At 45.6% G+C, this 15,284-nt stretch overlaps 1 protein-coding gene and 1 long non-coding RNA gene across 3 annotated transcripts in view; both read left to right on the plus strand.

Moving 5' to 3' along the window:
• The first annotated feature begins 795 nt into the window (after positions 1 to 795).
• Positions 796 to 8,417, plus strand: LOC125184057 (uncharacterized). The gene is made up of 6 exons (XR_010831421.1): positions 796 to 2,625; positions 2,980 to 3,090; positions 3,298 to 3,451; positions 4,562 to 4,620; positions 5,278 to 5,385; positions 6,076 to 8,417. It is a non-coding gene; the product is annotated as an uncharacterized lncRNA (long non-coding RNA).
• Positions 8,418 to 9,388: 971 nt separating this feature from the next.
• The window catches only part of RASGEF1B (RasGEF domain family member 1B), a 156,056-nt gene continuing 150,160 nt past the window's right edge, over positions 9,389 to 15,284 (plus strand). For both annotated transcript variants that reach the window (XM_013190589.3, XM_048074520.2), the window contains exon 1: positions 9,389 to 9,715. In XM_013190589.3, the coding sequence (XP_013046043.2) occupies positions 9,647 to 9,715 (69 nt within the window). In that variant the 5' untranslated portion in view covers positions 9,389 to 9,646. The remainder of the gene's footprint in view (positions 9,716 to 15,284) is intronic.

Consider the following 15,284-nt stretch of genomic DNA (forward strand, 5'->3'; position numbering starts at 1 on the left):
TTGAACAGAGATAATGCAGTTAAAAATGCATACAAGTTTTTGTGTTTTTTTTTTTTTTTTTTTCCTTGAGCACATAAACTGAGACTGGACATAACTATGTCATGGATCAGCTTGCACCAAGCAGTTTGGGGACTTACTGTGGTCAGAGCATTGGACTCACCATGCCATAGTGTTCTCTTCCAGATTTGTGTTTAAAGGTATTTCAGTGGGATTCCCATAATAATATCTCATTTTGTAGTATCAATCTGCTTTCTGTTGCTATCTTTGCTCTTCTTATTATTTTTCCACAATTTCTCTCCCTTGTCAATGTTACTTCTTCCCAGATAGGCAAAAGAGTGACAGGTGCCTTTAACTAACTAACTGATCTTGACTTTTTTTCTTTTGGTCTCTTCCTTTGTGTCAAGCTCTCCTACTTTGATGTATTAAACAGGATTCTGAGTTTTAGGATGCACCTGTGCTGTACTTACTAAGTAGTCCTTATTTTCCTTGCAGGTTGGAAAGGAGGCCTCTGGTGTTGCAGTCAGTGGCATAAGCCCTCTCCTGGGCTGGATGCGCTCAGATCCTAGCATGAGGTGTGGTGGGAGTAGCAGCCTGGCCAGGTCTTACTGCAGTCCACAGAATGGCAAGAAATAGATAAAGAAAAGAAAACATCTCTTGAAAGGTAATTGCTTGTGCTTGTTGCTTAAAGTTCAGAGCTGGGAGCAGAGCCTGAAGAGACTGCAGTGAAGCTGCAGTTTGGGGCGGGGAACGGTGCTCTTCGGGTATGGTCCTGCACCCAGCACTATGTGGGGGTTTTTCTCCAGGCTGGGGTGAGCTGAGGGGGAGTCCCCTGTCCCGTGCCTCCCTCTGTCCTGAGCATATCTTCCTGCTCAGCTTCTGAGACAGACCTGATGGCATTGCAGGCTTTTGAGCAGAAGCTGGTACTGTCCTTTAAAGTTCTTCAAGGCAGCATATGGTTCTTACGAGCAGTGTGTGCAGTTAGCACGCAGCCTGCATTCTTCCCTCCTTGCAAGGTGCCTGGTATTCCCACTTCGTGCAAGTCTGGTCCTGCTGCAGCTTCACACAGCTCTGCAGACCGCCTCCCACAGGCTGGAAGACTTAAAAAGGTGTTTTCCTGAGCCAGGCGCTGTTCAGAGGGTGCTCTGCAGAAGAGGGGGTAAAGCGGCAACGGCATCAAACGAGCTCCTAGCGCCTGGCCCCGGCCCCTCACAGCGCCTGGCCCCGGGCTTTCAGCTCGCGGGGCCGTCAGGCGAGGCGGGAGGGGCTGAGGGCAAACGCGGACTGGCGCTGAGGAGAAACAAACAAACAACCAAAAACTAAGCTTTTTCTCTGAGAGAGGAGCTGGTGTGGCTTGGGGGGCACAAAGGGCATTGTCTCAGGGAAACGCCGAGGTAGATGTGGAGAATACAGCCTGAGTTTGAGGGGGAAAGGCTGAGGCGGCTCTTAGTGATACAAAATGGTGGTGGGGGGTGGGGGCGGAATTTGAGGTAACCTGGAGGGGACAAAATGAATGTTTTTGGAAGAAAAATTAGAGCTAGCTCGGAGGGGACAACATAGGCATTTTTTGGGGGGGGGGGAATATGAGGTAACTTAGATGGAGGAAAAACAGGACTCTTTTGCCCGGAAAATCTGACATAACTTTAGAGGATATAAAATTACAAAATACATTCTGGGGAGAAATGGAGCAACGTGGGAAGGGGGAAATCTGAGGTAAAAGAGGGAAAATTACATGAGGAAACTTACAGCAGACAAAATGAGCTTTTCCTGAAGGAAAACCTCAGTTAATAAATAGGAGACAAATTGAGCATTTTTTGACAGAAACGTTGATGTAACATTAGAGGATATAAAGTGGCACTTTTGGGGAACAAACTGAGGTAACTTACACAGGAGAACTGAGCATTTTTTGAGGGAAAACTTATAGTAATTTAGAGGGGGAAAATGATTTTGGGGGGGGTTGTTGAATTGACTGTAGAGGGTAAATGGACATATTTTGGGGAAAATCTGTGGAAACTCAGAAGGGACTAAGTGAGCTTTTTTTGGAGGAAAAAGATGAGGTAACAGGAGAAAAAAATGAACTTTTTTTTCAGGGAAAGGCTGACATAACTTTAGAGTATACAAACTGTTAATTTGGTGAAAAAAGTAGGTAACTCAGAGGGGATAAAATGAGCATTTTAGGGGGAAAAGCTGATGTACCATTAGAGGATATAAAATGACATTTTGAGAGAAAGTTGTGCAATTTGGGAGGGAGGGAAATCTGAGTTAAGAAAAGGAACAAAATGAAGATTCTTGGACGGAAAATTTGAGGTAATCCCGAGGGGACAAAATAATCATCTTCTAGGGGAAAATCTGTGGTAACTTTTAGGTGACAAAAAGCATTTTTGGAGGGAAAACCTGAAGTAACTAGATGATACAAAGTGCATTTTAGCAGTTGGAAATTTGGGACCTTAGATGGGATAAAAATGAGCACTTTTAGAGGGGAAATAGGAGGTAACATAGAAGGGATAAAATGAGCACTTTGGGGGGAAAGCTGCAGTGACATTGATTGATGTAAAATTACATTTTGGGGTAGAAAAGCCGAGGAACCCTTAGAGGATATTAAATGGCACTGTCAGCGAACAACCTGAGGTAACTTTCATGGGAAAACTAATCATTTTTTTGAGGGAAAATCTATAATAATTTAGAGGGGGAAATGATTGGGGGGGTTGGGGGGGGTTGAGTTAACTGTAGAGGGTAATTGGACATATTTTGGGGAAAACCTGCAGAAACTCAGAAGTGACAAAGTGAGCTTTTTTGGAGGAAAAAGCTGGGGTAACCGAGGAGAAAAAAAAAGATCATTTTTTCAGGGAAATTCTGACATAACTTTAGAGTATACAAACTGACATTTGGGGTAATGGTAATGGAGTGCTATTTTCATGGATAAAAACCATTCTCATGGGGATCAGTTCCATTTAACACTGGACCTCTGCTGTTTTCTTTCAGTGACAGCTCTGAAGTGCAACTTCGGCCTCGACTCAGGGCCATGTTGTCTCTGGAGAAAGGCTGCAGAAGGATCACCAGCACTTCCCACTGAGCACGGGCCAGAGTTTTCTTGTGAGCGAGAGGCAGCAGGGCTGGGGAGCGACAGTGAGGCTGGGGCAGAAAGCAGAGGACGGGGGAATGGAGAAGTGCCCTTGCTGGGGCTGCGGGGAGGAAACCGGCCCGGCTGAGGGAGGGGTGCTCTGAGCTTCAGGCCTCCCAGGGTGCCACAGCAAGGAGCCAGTGCTTCTGGTGGCTGACGGTGTCCTCCTTCCCTTGCAGCAGCAGCCAAGCTGGCGGAGAAGGAAGAAAGAGTTGTGGTGTGGAGCTGTGAGGCAGAAGAGGAGCAGAGGACTGACGAGGAGCACAGGGACCCTCCTGTCGCCAGGCCTGGGTGCATAGAAGATGTCAGCCGACACCTGCAATGCCCCATCTGGTTTGTGCTGGATGACCTCCCTGGAAGCAGGGATGGGTCTTGGTTTCTCTGGCCTTTTATGGCCTTTTCTCCCATTGCTCCTCTGGTTGCCAGCAGAGCTTGGCCACCCTGTAAAGAGGGTGAGAGGCCATGTCTCCCCGCACCGGACGAGCCCCCTGTAAGCAGGGGGGGGCTGATTCCCTGCCACACTCCTGTGGCCCTCGCAGCTTTCTGCCCCATGGCAGCCTGGCCAGCGTGACCCCCTGTCATCAGGGCGTGTCACAGCCTTTGCACTTTGCCATCTGGGAAGCCTCTGGCACGTTTTGTTCTGTGATCTCCATGCAGCCTCTTGGGGCAGGTATGAGGCTCTCCTGTTCTTCTGGCAGAGAGAGGGGGGTTGCTGCCTGGCACTGGCTGCACTAAGCTCTCTTTCTCCACTGGAACACAAACTTTGTCCCTGGCCCTGGTCCCATCCCTGTCCTTGCCCAAGTTGCTGTGATTGAGTGAGCAAGTTCACTTGTACTTTAGGCCCCTGTTACAATTGCTGCAGCTTAGCTTGAATTCCCAGGAGGGAAGGAGGGGCTGGGTGCAGCCAGCGTCTGGAGGGTGACCCCTACCTCCCTACTGGCAGGCCAGAAGACCATTAGACCTGTTTCTGGGCTGTAGGAATGCCGCAGACCTCAACGTCCCAAAACAAGAGGCTTCACAGGTGGCCAAGGCCAATAGAACAGGGCTGCCCTGTGAGACAGAGCCCAGCAGTGCCCCACCATCCTGGGCACTTGGCACTGCAGGCAGCAGCTGGGGTCCTTGTACAAGCAGCGGAGCAGGCTCCATGGCTGCTGCCTCACATGCCCAGCTCTATTTGCTCAGGCTGCCTGCCTGAGCTCAGCTCCGTCTGGACATCTGGAGCTCTGCTGTGTGTCCCTTTAATGGGAAAAGCTGATTGTCGCAGGTTTTGGTGGTGGGTAGGGGAGCTGGGGTAGGGGCAGGGAGAAGGATGATGGTAGGGGCAGTGGGTCCGCCACTGGTCGCATGGTGCCATAGTGATCTTCCCTGGGTGGGTGCCCCTCTGTCCTTCAGGTGCAGGAGCTGGCACTTTCCGGGCCTCAATCTGTCCTACTTGCTTTGCAGCAGCTGAGCTGGTGGAGAAGGAAGAAAGAAGATGCATGATGCTGAGCCGTGAGACCAGAGTGAGTCAAGAAGTCTTTTCTGTGTCCTGAAGGAAAGGTGTTTTCAAGCTGTGAGTGATGCCTAGAGCAAATGCCATACCCCGTGCTGCTGTAGCTCCCGCCAGTACTTGTGAGGGGAGGCAGGGGCCTTGCACGAGCAGCGGCAGCTCACATCGAGGAGGCCTGGAGCAGCCCTGCTGTCTTTGTGCCCTCACGGGCACCTGGAGGTAAGAGCTGGGGTTTTGGGGAGCAAGGCTGGAGGGACAGCATGTGGTGTTTTCCCTGAGAGGGGCTTGGTGGCTGCGGCATGGGGGAGCCTAGAGGCGGCCACCTGCTTGGCTACTGAGTTGAGATGAGCCCTGAAGAAGCAGCAGATGGTGTGAGGGGGGGCTCTTTGCCCAAGGGCACCTGACTTGCCATCAGACATCTTGTTATGGCATACTTGCCTTGCACTGTGGGACTGTGTCCAGGCCACGTGGGATTTTAAGTGCCTTTGATTCTCATTTGCGCGGCAGTGTCAGGTGTTGACGTTTATTGATCATAATGGGCCTAAGCAATCCTCTGCATAAGCTTCGCCTCATGGAAGTGTAATAGAGTTATGGTTGCCCTGCGTTTACTAATTTCATGTGCCAAATATTATAATCAGTCACAGTGTAACTATTTACCTCTTCCTTGCAGGCCTTAGAAACAAAGTGTATCCTAGGAGTATGTAAAGATGGATTCCAATGATGTCTGCCTTGCAAGAAGACTCCAAAGACAACCATCAAAATATCCAAAACCCAGTTGGTATGTTTTCTGCATTGTGTTGCTCTTGGTTTTTATGTAGGTTAAAGTCAAATGTCTTTTTTTCCTTTAGAGACTACCACAGTTATCATATGTTCAGTACATTGCATAACTTCTGTCTGGCATAATATTTTTGCAAGAACTTTGCTTTCAGCAATATTTTTGCAATAATGTATTGCAAACCTGACTTAAAGTTACATTTCTAGCATGGTAGGGGAGAAAAAAAAGGACTTTGAGGAGAAGGAAAGGTGTTTACAGCACGTGTTGAGCTTGCCACTTGTGTTGCAAACTGTTTCAAAGGGACACCCATTTCAAAATTTGTGGTAGCTTCTAAAGCAGTGACTCGTGCAGTTGGTGAGGAATGAACAGCTATAAAAAAGCATGAAGTATTTATCAGCAGACAGGGTTTTACTTGCATTATTTAATATTCTTGAATTATATCTTAAAATAGTGTAGAACATCCTAGGCCTCAGATAATCCCCCCAGGGTTGTTGTCAGGCATGACATTTAATGTGTGGAATGTGGAATTTGATTGACTGGCTCAGAACACAGCGGGTGGTGTTCCTCCTGCACCTGAGCTGGGGACAGGAGTGAAGCCTCCAGAGTACCTCCTTGTGTACTCATTGCATTCTAGCCAGGAGTATGCCCGTGTAAAACTGGCTCAAATATTAAATGAACGAAATCCTTTTCCAGTGGATGAGAGGACACAAATCCCTTGGGTTTGTTAGTGAAACAGCGACTGATTTGAAAATACAGGAACGCATGGAATGTTCAGGCCGTAAAGTAAGTAGCAGTAGGGCTGGCGGTAGGTCTAAGCTTGTTGTTCTCTTTCCAAAACATGTGCACATGCAATGGTATAGCTGACTTAAATGAGCATAAAAACACTTGATATCACCCCTAGTCTCCAAAGACTATTTGCTTTTCTTGAATAAATATGGAAAGGTCTTGTTAAGGTGCCTTAAGGACCTTTGCAGGTTTGTTCTTCATTTTTGTGCTCTTATGTTTTGAAAGATTCAGTGACAACTCAGAACAGAGTTTCAGTGATGCCTTGAATTATTTGTCATCTTCTGCCCTTTGAGTATCGAGAATTGTTCTTGCCTTGACTGATTTGACCTCGGGTCAGGATGGCTGAATTTGAAGAAATTTGATACTTAGTGATGTGGTTCACAGCAGGGTTGGAGAGTTTGTTTTTTTCCATGTTGTCAGCTTTGTGTCAAGTTTGAGAACATATCTAGCCATCATGAAGTCAAAGTGAAAGGGGTCAGTGCAGCATTTCGTGGAACAGCTTTTTCAATTGTTTTATTTGGCCTTCAGTAACCTGCTGAGGGATTTGTGGCAAGAGTTGTGGATTTTCTAATCTGTCGGGTTGGCTGTTCTCCCTTGAGAGGACTTGTCCTTGCTTATTGTAGCCTCATGGGATGGCCTTACTTTCTTGAATGGAGGCTCTGCAAATCCCAGCCAGTGTAAAACCCTCCTGCCAGCCGAAGGAAGGAGAACTGACAAGGACTTTTGTGGACGGAGCCCGCTGGCCAATACCGCCAGGTGTAGTGCCTTGTTTGTGGCTGGGGGTGCTTCTGGCAGGCCCCTCTGGTCTGCTTGGGATGGAGGAGGCACTGGAAGCACATCTCTTCCTGTCATTAGGCTTACAGGAGCTTTCCTGTCACCATGCTGGGAGCTGAGGAGCATGTTGCTTATGTTCTGATGCAGAATAAGCAGTGCAGTAAGCCTTTGGTTTGATTGTCACCTGATGACAGTGGTGACACAGAAGTAAGTTGTTTGTCCCATGTAACCCCTGTGCCTGGTTATTAAGGGAGGCATTGATAGAGGGTTATGTTTCAGACATGGAACTGAAAATATTTGGCATTCCCTGAAATGTCTGAGTATGAAAGGGAGTAAAGCAACAGAGTAGCTATTGTAATACCCTTGGCATCAGCTGAGGTGACAAAAGAACAAGTCCTTCTTCCTGAATGCATAGGAATATATTGACCCCCTTGTCACCTGGCCAGAATTAAGAAAGATTTAAAAAGGACAGTCTGATCTCTATCCAACAGGCTTATGAAATTGGTAAAGGATGGGGTTTGGAGGTTTTCTGCTTGCTCTCTTTCCTCATTTTTATTTATACAGGTAAATCTTTGCATGCTCGAGTTCCCTGCTAGTGTTCCAGTGCAGCAGAAGCCCTTCAGTGGAGGTATAAATCCAGTCTGAAGGCAGGAAGGCAACTAACCTAAAGCAGAGTGTCTGAAAATGTTGGGGTTTCCAGTTTTTCATGGGTAGCAAAAGAAGATTGTTATGCCTTGTATTCTGTTTTAGAAACTTTGTGCCATGGGAGAAAAACTTTGAATACTTCTGTTAAGTGTTTGGTTCCCCATTTGTCAGAGGAAGACAGGCTGTTTGCCCCTGTTTTTGGTTTGCAAGTATGGAACGGTGTTCTCAAGTCTCAGATGTGAAATGGTCTCCCTTGAAGATGCAGTGTGGGTCCATGGTCTGCTTGCAAGTTAAAATGCTTGACTTCGAGTAAACTGTTGTCTCCGTCCCAGTGCTATGCTAGTGCGGCTTGTCAGTTGCTGTGCTAGGTAGTTTAAAACCTGTTGGACTAATTGGGGCTTCCAAGCCCTCTACAGGTAGGAATTAGGTGTTGTATCAAGAAGTATTAGAATGTTAAGGGAAACACTTAAAGGGTTTTTAGTGTGTTAAAGCAGTTTCATTCTGCTGCCACTTGTGTGGATGCTGACAGGAACAGGGGAGCATATTAGTTGTGCATGCCGTTTATTGTCTGGACTGCTACACTTGCTCTCTCTAAACTAGTATGTGCAAAGCAGGGTTTTATTTTTTGACTCGATTGTACAAGAGACTTGCATTGGGTGACTGGCCAGTTCAGCTGCCTTCTGCAAACAGGATGTGTTAATGCTAATGTTCTGCTCCTTCCTTGCCACTGACTGCATCCGACTCCACTTGTGGTTTGACCTATGTGATAACTGCACAATACTTGCTGTACAGTGAGTAAATAAAACGTCCTTGAGAGGGTAAGTGGATTAGATGCTTTAGAACTGCTTGAAAATGCAAGATGTTGTAAGATTGCTGATAGAGCCAGGAGCCATAATGGCCGTAATAACATTTGCTTGACTTTTAGGGCTAATTGAGGTGCTTAAACTGTACCACGTGCTACTTCAGCTGCTGCCAAGCAGTCAAGCCAGATTTTCCTGGAGCAGAGAAATTGAATTCCTCTGAATATATTTTTTTCAGACTTTTCACTGAGGATTAAGCTTTTGATACATAACCTAAACGTATAAGTGGCATTAGGAACTTCCTGTGCGTGTGCTTGCAGTAAGCCTGGGCAGCTTTGAGAACAGTGGTGCACAGAGACTTTTTTTTCTTGGACTGTCTGTGGCCTGCACTTGCTTGTAGCAGAGCAGAAAAATAAGCCTAGCATAGCAACTGTCAAGGCTTGGACTTAAGATACTCGATGCTGATGCCGAGTCAGTTGTATTTCACTGGGTTGATAACTTTCCATAAACTTCAGGCAAGATTGTTTTTTGTACAACTGCACAGTGCATGAAACTGAACATGCAGTGCATCCTACGCGGACAAACTGAGATGTGGAGCCTTAGCCCCAAGCCCTAGTCACCAGCTCAGGAGGGGCAGGGAGGCTCTGGGCAAGTTTCTTTCTTGCTGACAAAAAGATGATCTACAGAGGATGTTACTCATTGGTAGTCAGGGCTGGAAATAGGTTTACTTTTTTCTTTTGCCATTTGACTTTGAAGTAGTCGGGTATTCCTGAGTGTAAATAGAAAAGGATCCAGTCAGGGAGTGTTTTGTGCGTGTGTACAGGAAGGAGGTGTATGCGCCGTGCACAGGACAAATTCTGTACCACAGGCAACTTGAGGTAATTTGCCAGTGTTCATCTGTTTGCCAGCAGTCCTGCAGCGTTGTCCCTCTTACCACCCCTCTGTGGGGCCCCTTTCCTTTTCTATGATAATAGTGACATTCAGCAGGGAAAGGGGAGAAGCAAACGTTGAAAAGCCCAGGCACTGTGCTGGTGCCTTACTTGATTTGTTTATTTTAGTAAGCTACTATGCAGTGAACCTGCGCAGCCTTGTTGAAATGACAGTGCAGGAATATGCTGGTGGATGGCCTGGATAACAAGCCCAGAAAAGAGCGGCCCTGGCTTGGCAGCAAGGAAGAATTTTTCTGCTGAGCTCCTCTCTTGCTGAAGGATATTTGACTGGCACGGTGACAAGGAAGACCCCTTCCTCCCTGCTCATATATGGCAAAGTTTCTTGCTGAGCTCCTAGGCTGTGTGTTGCCAGATAAGGGTGCCTCTTCTGCATGTGAGGTAGGTGACTGTGCAGTGATGCTGTTTGACTAGTGATTTTTAAATGTCTTCGGGGTGTTGCAGGTACCTTCTGGCAGCTTGTGTGCCTCCTGTCCACTGAGCAGTAGCCAGGGCTGGGGCAGGGGTTCAGAAAACTGGGATGTTTTGTTTTCTGTGTAATGGTAACCCCTGAGGGGCTTACTGTTCCACATGTTGGTGGACAAAGAGCTGGAGCTTAGTTGCCTGCTGCTGCTTACTGCTCACCTGAAAAGTGCTTGGCTTTGGAAATGAACAGCCATCAGTTCTCCCACCCCCAAATATATGCACATGAACTGACACGTCTCAATTACCAGCAGACAAACAAGCTCCCTTGGTGTGTGTATAGCAAGACACAGCATGTGCCTTAAGTTCCCTGTCTGATTTTTGGGGTGAAGATAGTGCTGCAGGCATTTCTAGTATTCTGGAAAGAATATGGTTCAGAAAATGAAGTTCTTCAACTTCAGGATGAGGATAGTACCTCTGTAGTGTTCCTTCTAGGTGAACTCTCAGTGCTTTGGAGAAGTCTGGTCTAAAGGCTCATGAGAGGATTTTACCCCCAGTGCAGTGTATTGAATGGGAGGGTTATTTGCCTGTTTTCAGGGTCTCCAGTCTAAACCTGGATAGCAACTTACTGCAGCACTGTCCCCTTGTGTGTGGGCAGCAGAAGCAGAGGAAGAGCTTGCCTTTTAGCATGCATTTGGGGATTTGGCTGGTATTTCAAACAAGGTACTGCTGAACTCTATTTTGTCTGAGGAAAAAGCACAAAAAGGTTTATTAGTTCGGAATTGCGCAGTTCTTCCACCGTGTGGATTATACCTGATAAAAGTATAGATAAGTTGGCAAATAAATAGTCAATATTTTTAATTAAAGTTTCCCAGTTAGCTTGCATTATCCCCTGTGTCTTAATTGTCAGCGATGTACGTGAGCTTGCTTGCTGTTCTGTGCCCTAACCTCTCGTGGTAAATAGCTTCTTGAAAGCATGACTTGAAAGATTTGTTCTAGTTCAACAAATTGCTTAGCGTACTTTTTGTCCTGTGCTTGGGTGATTGCTATAACTATCCGTCACACCAGATTGCAAGTATTGTAATTAAACTTCTCCATTTAAGAGATGGGGTTTAGCATGTAGCTCTTCAGTTGAGTGTATGCTTGTGCCCCTCTGAGCCTGTCTCTGGTGGTGAAACCCAAATGAATTGGTGGTCTCACTCCAGAAGCTTGATTGCAGTGCTTAAGGCAGCCTCAATGGAGCTGATGGGTGAGAGGGATATCCTCGAGCAGGCTTTGGGTGCGCAGTGCTCAGTGGCTGCAGTCATGGGGCAGCTTGGGGGGGTAGTGAGAGGCTTCCAGCTGTGCCTGCCCTGTGGCCCTTGTGGCTCAATGGGACCTGGTTTGCCAGCTGCGATTGTGCATTGTATGGCTGGGTGTGCGGAGCCTTGCCTCAATTTGGCGAGTGCTCTTCAGACCTGTCTGAGGCCACGTTTTGCAAGAGGAAGCTAGCAGGCATCAGGTCTCCTGGGCAACCTCTGGGTTTTAGTAGAGTTTGTCCCAGGCAAGTCTGCTTTGTGGAGCCTGTGCTCCAGCTAGGCGATGTGGCAGGGCTGCTGTGGAGGTAAGTGCTCTGCAGAGCAGCAGGTGAGCATGAGTGGCAATGAAGGAGGTAGGAGTACTCATGGTAGAATTAAATTTCATTTCAATAGCTATTACTGTCCAGAATGAGATCTGGAATGATCTATTACACTAGAAAAACTTTTTTTCCTAAAGTCAGCTCAGTATTGGTTTGATGATAACTGGTCTGCAAGAAATTAACATGGCCTGTTTTGCTTGGCCTCTGTTTCTGGGGCAGACTCTCAGGATGATAACAGATGTAGGAATTAGTGCTTATGGAACCTGGCAGTCGCCCACAACCACATGGCTGCGAAGGAGCAGCTGCAGGCCAGTTGGCATGCCTGGTAGCACTTGAAATGGTTCTGTGCCCCTATATTTAGGCACGTAAGTGAGTCTTTAATCGTTTTGGTTGGGAAACAGGCATTTTGTGTTGGTCAGCTGTGGCTGTTGGCTACTGTTCCTTTGCTAGGTCTCTGGTGCCTCCAGTAGGAGCTAAGCAGAGGTCTCCGGTGCTTCCAATAGGAGCTAAGCAGCTTTGTTTGCATATATGCAGCTACCTTGAGATGTGCTAACCTTGAGCTTCATCCTACCTCGATTTTTATGCAGTCTTAATTGTGCTCTTCTTGTTGATAATGAAAAATGTGACAAAGCAGTCTGAAACCAATAACAAAATACTAGCGGGGGTGATGTTTGTTCAAACTGTCAGCATCTGTCACATGAGAACAAGATGTTCAAACCGTGGTGCGATCTGCCTTGCGTTTGATATTGGCAAGTCTGCACCTCCAGGATGTCTGTAGAGAACAGTGTCTATAATGTTCTCTGTGTACCTCTGGGTGCTTGTTGGGAAATGCTACTTTTAGGTTTGGGAAAGAGTGTGGATAGTTCTGTGCAAGACCACTTCAGGAGGACGTCATTGTGAAATCTATGCTTGTTAATGTACCCATATATACGGAGGGCTGTGTGCATGTGGCTGTGAAGGTAAGTATTAGTTGCTGATTAGAAGCTGATAAATATTAAGCTACCTTCAGAAATGACTGGCAAGGATATGTGCAAGTAAAATATCTGTTACATTTGACTACTGGTTTCCAGAGGCTTGTATGTTGATAAAATAACTTACGTGTGCATATTAGCAATAAATGGCAAGCAATGAATAGCTCTGACTTGACCAGGAAAGCACTATGTGCCGCTGGAGATCTGGTTTACATCTAACCACTGCAGATGTAGATTCTGTGGCCCAGTGTTTTGCCTCCTGTGGAAGAAAAGTCCACTGCTGCTTTAGCTTCACAGCGTGGGCTGTGCCCTGCATTGACCTAGTTTGCATTGACCAGTTTGATGCAGGAAACCTACCAGTGGAATCTGTCCAAATATTTCATCTTAATGAATACTTCTGAAGTCAATGAATTGCAGTTCTTCAGTGGTCAAGTCCATATAAACATAATGGGAAATCCCAGACCGGATCACTGCTTGTCCCCAGGTCTTGTAATTAAAGCACAAGTCCAGCAAAACGTTGTTAGGCCAAATGATGAAACAGTTTCTGGAGAAGTACTTGGTCAAAACAGCGGACTGATTTAGCTACAAGCAGGGTTTTGCCTGTTGTTCCGTCTTAGTTCCTTGGTGACCCACAATCGGTTTAGAGAGCTATTAGAGAGTGATGTGATTTGTCCATTAATTACATGCAAATGTGATCAGAGAAGTTCACCCCCAAGAGAATGCTTCAGTTGCTCATGCATAAACACCTTGCGTTTGTACAGAGGAAAGTTCCTCTTGAGACCTTGATGTAACTAAAGTGGTTGAATGGTGGTTCAAAGCTAAGCATACAAAAATGTCTGATTGGATTACGTGCTGGATTTGTTGATGACCAAGTAACAAGCTCTCCATGTTGCTCTCAGTTTAATTGTAATCTGAATGCAGGGCCTGTACTACTCCAAGCAGATTTTGGTTGAAAGATACTAGGACTCTAACAAGGTACAGAAGTCTGGGCTTTTAATTGAAGTGATTAAAAGTACTTGTTACTACTCCTTAATGTTAACTTCACAGACTGAATTCAAGAGTAAACTTATTGGGCACGTTAGTAATAGCTGTCAAGTTATATTGATTTGCTGGGCTGGGGAATCTTGAGTGTCTAAATCTGTAGCTTAAAAGGAATCTTAATCTTTGACTAGTGTGACTACTCTCCTTGCTAAGAAGGTTTAAGTGAAAACTAGGTGGAGATGATGTGCACAGAAGAAAATAGCTTGTAGCTTTCTTGCCAGGATGCCTATCTTAAAATTGTCACCATTTCACAGAGTCAGATTAAAAACTATGCAAAAAGTACTCAGAAGGCCTTAGAAGTCATAGAATCATAGAATCATAGAATATCCTGAGTTGGAAGGGACCCTTAAGGATCATCAAGTCCAACTCTTGATACCGCACAGGTCTACCCAAAAGTTCAGACCATGTGACTAAGTCATAATGCTATGGGAGCTTAATAGTCAGCCTTAGTTCAAAATAGAATTGCTCTGACTTGTGCCTGTGTAAATACCAACTTGTGATATAGCAAGGAGGTTATGATATGTAGTCATGATTTCCAAGATTTAAAATTGGAAATCATAATTTACAGTTGACAAATCTATTAAAGACTAACCCAAACCCTGGAGAGCAGAAAGCAGCTATGTTCATGGCTTCTATCACTGGCTCAACTTCCAGCGTTACTGTCCAAGGTCTGTTTTTATCACTAGTGTATTTGTTCAATCTGTTTTGTACTACCTACATCTTTCTGCTGACCAGTAATGAAATACTTAAGAGCACTGGGACCTGAAACTGCAATTAGGTGTCCGATCATAAGGACTATGTCTGGCTAACATTTCTTTGAGATAAATGCAAGAAAATATACTTAGAACTCAAAAGATTGCTTAAGGCCTAAGCAGACAGAAAAGCTACAGCATCTTCATGTGTTCATGACAGTTGAACTTCAGAGTGTCTATGAGCATATTTGCAAGACTTTCCTAACACTAATGACTGCAAGGGGTGTGGGTTTTTAATCTCTTAATGGTTAAAGAGTGAGCTTCAGGAGTTAAAAACTGTCACGTCACAGGACAAATGTGAAACATTACAGCAGTTGACAGTCTTCAGACATGTTCATCATACCAGCAGTGTCCTTTGTAAATCAGCTATCAGTCATATCTGCTCATCTTCAGACCTGGATCCTTCTTAGCTCTGGGCATGCAATTTCTCTTTAACACTGCTGGGACTGGGTCCTGCAGAGTTGGGCATTGTCATTTGACTTGCAGATTTCAGGAAGTTATTCAATGGACAGTCCCTCAATTTCTTGGGGAAAAAAAAAAAGAAACAGAACGCTTTGTTTCTGCTATATTGGGGGGTGGAGGGGTGGGGAGAGCGTGTTGTAATCAAAGAGCATTTCATGTAGTGCAAACACTTGATATTGTCTGAGTGTAAGGAATTTTACCTTTAGCTTTACTCAAACTATTGCTTCTTAAGATGACTAACGTCATTCAGACTCCTGGACCTGGAAGTAGAAAGCTCAAGGTTTGGTCTGAAAAAATCACTGCAGGAGTCTGCCCTGTTTTTTTTTTTTCTTTACTTGTTCCTTCCCTTTCTTCTCTATGAGCTTGAAGCAGCAGCCTCGCCTCCTTTGTTTACTGAACTGCTCCTAATCTCATAAAATGTGTCTTTCCCCTGAGGAGAAAAGTAAGCAAACATAAATGCATCCCTCTTTTTGTTCTTCTGGTAGTTTATTTTAATCTGTATGCTCAAAAAGAGCCAAGCAGAGGGAAGCTTTGCCACGGTGAGTTTGTTTGTAAAATGCAAGTGAAATGGTTCACAGAAGGGACATTTTTTTTTGTTATAGGAAAAGAGCTCATTCCTGTGAGCTCTAGATACTTGCTAACAGGAAGAGCTAAGTCCTAAACTAAGTGTTCCAGATGTTATTTATTTGCTGAAGGACAGTGAG

Source organism: Anser cygnoides, chromosome 4, assembly GCF_040182565.1.
Source record: "Anser cygnoides isolate HZ-2024a breed goose chromosome 4, Taihu_goose_T2T_genome, whole genome shotgun sequence".
NCBI lineage: Eukaryota > Metazoa > Chordata > Aves > Anseriformes > Anatidae > Anser > Anser cygnoides.